This window comes from Euprymna scolopes, chromosome 43 (assembly GCF_053919585.1).
Source record: "Euprymna scolopes isolate OS-2025 chromosome 43, ASM5391958v1, whole genome shotgun sequence".
Lineage (NCBI taxonomy): Eukaryota > Metazoa > Mollusca > Cephalopoda > Sepiida > Sepiolidae > Euprymna > Euprymna scolopes.
The window spans coordinates 11,489,625-11,497,287 of NC_136524.1; the positions used below are offsets into that span (position 1 = coordinate 11,489,625).

The 7,663-nt window shown below is 33.1% G+C and overlaps 1 protein-coding gene across 3 annotated transcripts in view; it reads left to right on the forward strand.

Moving 5' to 3' along the window:
• LOC145268186 (uncharacterized) overlaps nt 1–6,170 on the forward strand; it is an 86,561-nt gene extending 80,391 nt beyond the window's left edge. For all 3 annotated transcript variants that reach the window (XM_080123417.1, XM_080123419.1, XM_080123418.1), the window contains one exon: nt 3,391–6,170. In XM_080123417.1, coding sequence (XP_079979543.1) covers nt 3,391–6,028 — 2,638 coding nt within the window. In that variant the 3' untranslated portion in view covers nt 6,029–6,170. The remainder of the gene's footprint in view (nt 1–3,390) is intronic.
• The last annotated feature ends 1,493 nt before the right edge of the window (nt 6,171–7,663 follow it).

Below are 7,663 nucleotides of genomic sequence, written 5' to 3' on the forward strand. Positions count from 1 at the left end.
TTTGGAGTAAAAACTATAAAAATTGTATACATGTGACAAAAGAATGTGTAACATAATATATTGAAAGTAAATTTTCAAACTTAAAAAAAAAAATTTTTTTGCTTTACTGCTGTCTTGATAAAACTAAATTATTTGACATGCCTGCCTACAATCATGATATCTGTGTGCTTATCTGAGTTTTATGTGTCACTTCACTAGTAAAGACCCAATGTAGTAGCCTGTCCTGTGCCCTCTGAGAAAAGTAACCGTCTTTTTTTTTTTTTTTTTTTTCCTACTTTAGGGTTGCAAAGTAAGAGAGATAACATAAAAAAAAATCTTTAAAATTAATAAAAATAAAAACATCTGTATTTCTCTAAGTTTATTTCTAGACGTTTTTTAGATATGTTAATTCATTTTAACATATTTATTTTTCTAACGATTGATTTTTATTTCCAAAAGTATTTAAATACTTTGACAAAGATATCTCTTACTTTATCACCTTAAAGTAAAATGTCCAAAGTACGATTTTAATAATCAAAAGTTCAAAATAAATTTTTGTGATCCTTTTTGCTTAATTACATTTATTTATTTTTTTTTTTTAAGATTAAAATCTTTTAAAATATTTATCTACTACCAAAAATGTAAACTGTTTGTTTTATCAACTTTGTTAAGGAATATTTTATTTCCACTAGTTTACTTTTCAGGGTGTGTGTGTGTGTGTTTCTTTGTTTTGTTTTTTATGTTTTTTATAACTTAATATACCTATTTTATGCTTTGGTCAAAGTTCCTTCTGGACTTCTTCAGGTGCATTGTTTCCCTATATTCAATATTTTTGATTATTTTTGTATTCTACCATTTGCCATAATAAAACTCCAAATTCATATTAGAACAAAAAGAAAAAAATTAAAGTAGTTCTTTCTTTTTCACAACAGATAAAGTACTGCTACTAATACTGTATTATCTGATAAATAAATATTATTATTAATGATAACTAAACAGATAAAGTACTGCTACTAATACTAAGTTTGAATGTTGAGTGAAGAGATGAAAATAAATTGGCATGAGTGTTCTTTCAACTAAATAATTTGCATGATGCAATAAAACTGATTCGCGGGGATAAGATGTCTTTTATTTGGCCGTTTTGAACTAACAACGCCAAAATTTGCATAATTGCTTTTACTTTGTACTCAAATTCTTTTTGCGTGCTACTGTTTCCTTACAGTGGGTACATGCTAATTGTAGCCGTTTATTTCTGTCACTTTGTACAGTCATCAAACTAATATTTCTCTTATAGTGTGGATAATATTTAGTGAAGAGTAATTCCAATCAATTTACTTGATGTTCTTTTTATTCTCAGTTTCCTAAATTTCCCCAATCAACACAAAGATAAGAAATTGAAGGAAAATCTGTCCATAACATAAGCAATCAGTGTGCACAAATCAACACTGAATGCAGAATAACATGGATGCAAGCATATCCCTCAAAAATATAAAAAATAACAAAAAACATAACTTTTTACCCTAAAAATCATTTCTACTTGTTCTAACCTTTTGATTAAAGAAAAAAATTTTATATATACAAAAATCTTACAAAATTGCAAGATGTGTGATTTTATCTTTTTACTTGCAAACTCATGGAACATCTGATTCTCAGAATTATTTGTATTCAAATGATTGGCTATTTTTATGGATTCATTTTTATAGGATTTTCTGTGAAACTGCAGTATGATGTTGAAATTATTTTTTATTTCTAAACATAAACCGATACCATGCTATCCCCCCACCCCTCTTGATAACTTAATAATTTTCTTTATAAAAGAGAATCTTGTCAGAAATGAGTTATAATTTGAAAAACAGATATAAGGATCAACTAGAATAAAGAAAATAAGATTAGGTGTTTCAAATGTTTTTTTCATTGCATGATTGTCAGTGAAGCCAAAAATAGGTCAAACAAATAAAAACAAAACCTTGTTTAACATGTCTGTTAAGGGGTGCGTGAATTTTTTCTACCTATAACAGATGTGTTCTCTACTTTTTAGTGGAATTCTGCTTGTTTTGTTTTTTCTCCTCATAGGCTATATTTTTCTTTTCTCGTCCTTAATATTATTTGATTAGAATTTATTATTAGCCGTTGTCTAACTTGATGTTTTCTGGTTTATTATAAATTAAACGACACTAGGTATAAAGCTATTCATTTGAAAATGTTTGCTTTATTGGTAAATGATACCCAATTCGATAGCAATTTTTAGTATGTGACTAAATTAAAAATTCTGATCTTAGTTGTAGATATGTTTCGAGTTATTCACAAAATTCCTGATGGTTTGTAATTTTTATTCGGTTCCTGGTGTAGTTATGGTTGCTTCATTTTTACTTCACACTAATGAACCCAATATAAGATAAGCATCTTAGCTGACTCATTGAATCAGGAATCACTTTCCAGTTTAACCATATTAACAAAAGCAACTAGGTTTCTACCAAAACACCTAAAATTTTAATTCTAGAAAAGTTTCTCATCAGCTACCATATGTGAAAAATTAAAACCTTTGCATTTGTATCCACCATTATGTATCTATAATCGGACACTTGGTGAAACTGCTTAAACCGACCCTGTTCCTTTTGTTTCTATTTCTTTGAGAGAAAGATGAAGAATTAGCAAAGTTTGGAAGTCCATTTCTTAAAGCCATACAATATATATGCTCACTTTAATTAAAGCCATACAATATATATACTCACTCACAAAACAGGAGTTAAACTGAATAGGATGATTGTTTTTCAAATTTGTAATTTTTTCAAATTATGCTTTTTTTTTTTCTTTCCCCCCCCCCTATCCCTCCTAGTTACATTTTATCAAAATTGTTTATCTTCACCCGCGTATTCACACCTAATATATGTGAATGGTGTGTGTCTGGAATGAGATAAGTGAGTAAAACTGTCAAAATATTAATGAAAACCTCTTTTAATTATTTCTTAATTTTTACCCCTAAAATTAAAACAGACTTAGACTACATAAAATTTATTTCATTAATAAGTATTTTGTTTTTGTGCTTCTACATGGTTTGTTTCTTCGCTTATGATCTCAGTCTGTACACACTACAACCACTCTTACATTGAAATTCATTTCCTTTAAACAAACTTACTTGTATATGGAAAATAATGTTAAAACGGAACCAAAAAATTAAGATTTCGTCTTTGTTTCAAGACAAAAATGTTTCTTTTTTTGGGTTTTTTTTCAAATCTATCATCATAGAAAGTCTTGAAGTAAAGCTGAAATCATAATATTTTTCCTTTTTTTTTCTTTTCATTTTCTATTATGTCTGATTATTTTTGTAATGCTTTTATTTATATAACCTTTACTAATTTTATTTACATTTTATGATGCAGACTTATTTATGCATTTCTACTGTACTTTCAGATATAAAACTAAAAAAGTTCCTCTCATCAATAAACCTCAGTTAAGTATTTCTGTTGGAAATGTACCAAACCCTAATTCAAAAGATCCTAGTCCTCATTCCAATAATAGCTTAACCAATGTCCATATTGATCCAACATCTGGGCTTCAAACTGCCAAGGCCGATGTCAGCCCCATTCTATCAGCGTTAACCAATGAGATGATTGACGAATCCCCTACAGCCTCTGAAAAAGTGTCTGAAAATGAAAATTTGTGGAATTTATTAGAATATACTGACTCTCACCAACATCAATCGCAGACTTTTAGTGAAAGTAGCACTGTAACCTCGACTCCGATGGCTCAGGTGCCACTGTACTTTTCACATACATCCCCAGATGGTGCTTTAAAGGGAGAACGGCAGAGCCCGATTGAATCCATCAAAGAAACCACTACTACTTCAGTCAGCAATACTCCAATGTACCATCATGGTTTATTATCTGCTCCTAGTTTGAATCCTGTTTCAATGCTTTCAACTCAAACCACTTCTCCACAAATCAGCCCAAGTTTGCCTTCTGTGAAGGCCAGTTATTCTCAGATTAGTCCAATAAGCACTCCTACTTCTACAAAACAAGGAATATCTTCACTAAACACAGGGAAGACATCTTTACATTCCCAGGCAGAGTTTTCTAGCAACAAGACTATATCGAACATATGCGAGGCTGAGCAACAGCATCTGTCTCCCCAGACGATAAGTGGGGTTGCTGCCACATTACTTGCTATGCACTCGCCCCAACAGGCGTCACCCACAGGAATTACCGTTAGTGATGCCATGTCCCAAAACTATCAAAGTTATTTACACAAAGATTCTGGTCCATCAGTGAAATCTGATCCCAAGCATAACCAGCATAATGGTCAGCCTGTTTCCAGCACCTCTCCATCTACCCCCAAATCCCTTATTCTACCTTCACAGGTAAGCACTACTTATCAAAACATCAAACAAAAAGATTCCTCCCCACACATGCAGAACAAGCCGGCTACTGGACCACAAATTCAGAATGTTATGGCAAAAACAGTAGGTACAAAAACTGATTCTTCGATTCAGTTTGTGAATCCAGATAAACCTCAGAATGCGGGAAACATGTCACCTCCACCTGGACAATTTTCACCTAAAGATGATCCCACGCACACATACCTGGCAGAGTATCAAAGGTATGCCGCATCATGTCTAAAGACCCCTTTGGGATCCCAAAAGGTTAAGATGCAACATCCCATTGCTTCAACAACAGTTACCCTGGCAACTGCTCCTGTCTCAAAAGGCATTGATGTAAAGCCATTACCCCAGCAGGCACGGAGTCCTTACCAGCTTGCTGCTCAGCATCACCTTGGCAAAGTAGATGTTCCATCACTTGGACAACAATCATCCCAACATGGTGCACATCAATCACTTCCCCAGCAGCAGCAACAAAAACCAATGATATCACAAAATATACATCCATCTAATCACCCCTCAAAATCTCATCCTTCATCTCATTCACCCCACCAACAACACTCGAAAGCTTGGCGACCGCCAGCATCACCACAACAGTCTTCCCAGCAACAAAATCGACATCAACCTACACAACAGCAACAGACACCCCCACAAAAGTCATACTCTTCTCCACACATGTCCGTAAAACCAATGTCGTCGTCGTCATCTTCTATATCTCAGGTTGTGAACTATCAAGCTCCGCAGCAGCAGCAACAGTTGAATTTGCCAAAGCAACAAATGCATGTCAAAGGTCAACAAGTACAGCAGCAACCTAGAACAACCCTTTCATTGCAACATCAAGTCAAAGTTGACAATGTTTTAAAACATCATTCAACAACCCCCTCCACTGTTCAGACAGTTTCTTCTTTGACTGCTACCCGTCAACCTCATCATACCCCAACTAGTGTTATGAATACCAATAATAAAATGATTACTGGGGTCACCTCATCCTCAACAAGAGGATCAAGTATCCATAGCCTGCTTTCAGGATCTTCTAACCTTTCTATGCAACCCACAATTTCTTCCCTAAAATCTCAGAATCGGTCACACTGTCTCGAGTCTGCATCGACAGTGTCACCATCGGTTACAACATCAGCAACTTCGGCTTCATTGGGTTCTGCATCCTCAGGGTCTGTGTATAAACTCCCGACAATTTCAAACATTACCAGCTCTGTAGGATCTACATCCCATCAGCATCTTTCTTCCACTTCCTCTCCCTCTTATTCAAAACTCACATCACATACAGTGACAACACTGCCACAGCATCAAGGTATGGTGAGGTCCCAAGGGTCAGCAGGACTTCAGTTGCGTGCTGGGCTTCCTTCAAAAAATTGTGGTGTTGGTTATACGGCAGTGTCTGCATCTCAGGGAAAGTCTTCTGCCCAAACATGGAACCTGGGTAATAACATTTCTTCAGCTACTGGGACGACATTATCGTCTTCGGAAATTTCTCATTTCAGTTCTGCTCTATATCCACAACAGCAATTACAACCTGGATCAACAACCAGATTGACGACGACGACTTCACAGAATTATTCAGCCAGAAATCTGCCTGGAATGCAATCTTCTCTCTCAGGAAGTTTTCCACCGGGCCAATTAAATCAGGAAAGTGTCAGGCACTCAAAAAGCGAGTGAAATAATATATTATTAAAAGTAAAATTTGTTTTAGGAATGATATTAGTGATGATTGAATGGTGACGAAAAATGGAAAAAAATGAGGGGAAGATTTAAAGTTATTTATTTTTTAAAATATATATTTCTCATTTGATATTCTTTTTTCCTAATAACTATTTACAAGGACTTTTTTTTTTTCTAATTTAAATTTATTTTTTTGTAATCATGTTATTTTTTTTTTTTTTTTACATTGCCATTTTGTCTCCTTGTTTCTTTTAGTTTCCGCCACCATTGTCTTATATATAATCACTAGCGCCATCTGTTATTTCATTTATTCATTCCTTTTGCAAATTTTTTCTTTCACTCTGCTGCTTATGCAGTCCTGAAAACATTCATTTTTTTTTTTAACTGACTTCAGATATTTTGAATGAAATCTTTCCGTGTAGCATTACACGTGGGGCAATAACTTTGAAATCCAAAACAATTCAATTTTTTGTTTCACAGCAATGTTTGAGTTCCACCCTAAGAAAATGAAGAGGAAGTATGTGAATTTCTCTACCCTCCTATTTTTTTTAACTTATTTACATTATTTTTATTTTCTAAGGCATTGCTTTACTGTGCCTTTTATTAGTTTCATTTTTTATTATTACTGCATAACTGTAAGCAAATTAATTTGCTAATAAATATGGGAAGTTGAACAAATCCTAAGAGCTTGATATTTTTTTTATGCATGCAACATCTTGCCCTCCTTTTTATTTATTTATATATATAGCAGGGCTACCCAGCATCTCATAGGATCTTAATTGCCATGGATCACAAAAAAGCAAACTAAACCAGCTGGTCTGCTTAATACTATAAAATATTTCTCTCTTTTTTTTTTCTTTTTTTTTTTTCTGAGATAAAAGCAAAGTTTTTTTTTTTTTTTTTTTTTTTTTTTTAAGTGTGGTTTGAACTGACAACCTAATTTGTTGAGTTGATTATCAATTAGGAAAATATGATACTATTAACCATATTAACCAAAACAGGCAGTTGTTGCTTTGGTTAATTCTTTCTTCCTTCCCTTGCTTCATCAGTCAAATGTGGCTCAGCTGCTTATCAAAAAAAAAAAGTGGTCATTCTCACTGAAAATGCTTTAAATATGATTTAATACTGGTGAATAATTGGCCATCATTAAATTTATGGTTATACTCATTAGAAACACTTCTTTAATAGTGAATGATGGAACAGTGACTAAAATTTGCCCGGTATGACAAAATCGGTAACGTGTCTTAGTTTTTCAACATTGTTATATCTATTTATTGTGTGTGTGTGTGTGTGTGTGTATATATATATATATATATATATATATATATATATATATATATATATATATATATATATATATATATATATATATATATATATATATACATTGTCTGAGCTGAAGATGGAGCATCCTACTGGATGTCGATGTCATCATTCATCAGCTAGTTCATACAGTTCAACTAAGAGATCCAAAAATTCTAACATTATTTTTTAAGTGCAATTGTTCAAATCTCTCTTGCACTTTCCAGGTAGTTTTTGAAATTCTTTCATGAGTCCAGTTGTTCCTATAATAACCGGAATGATAGAGATCTTCCTAAGATTCCAGTTTCTTTTCATGTTGTACATAAGACT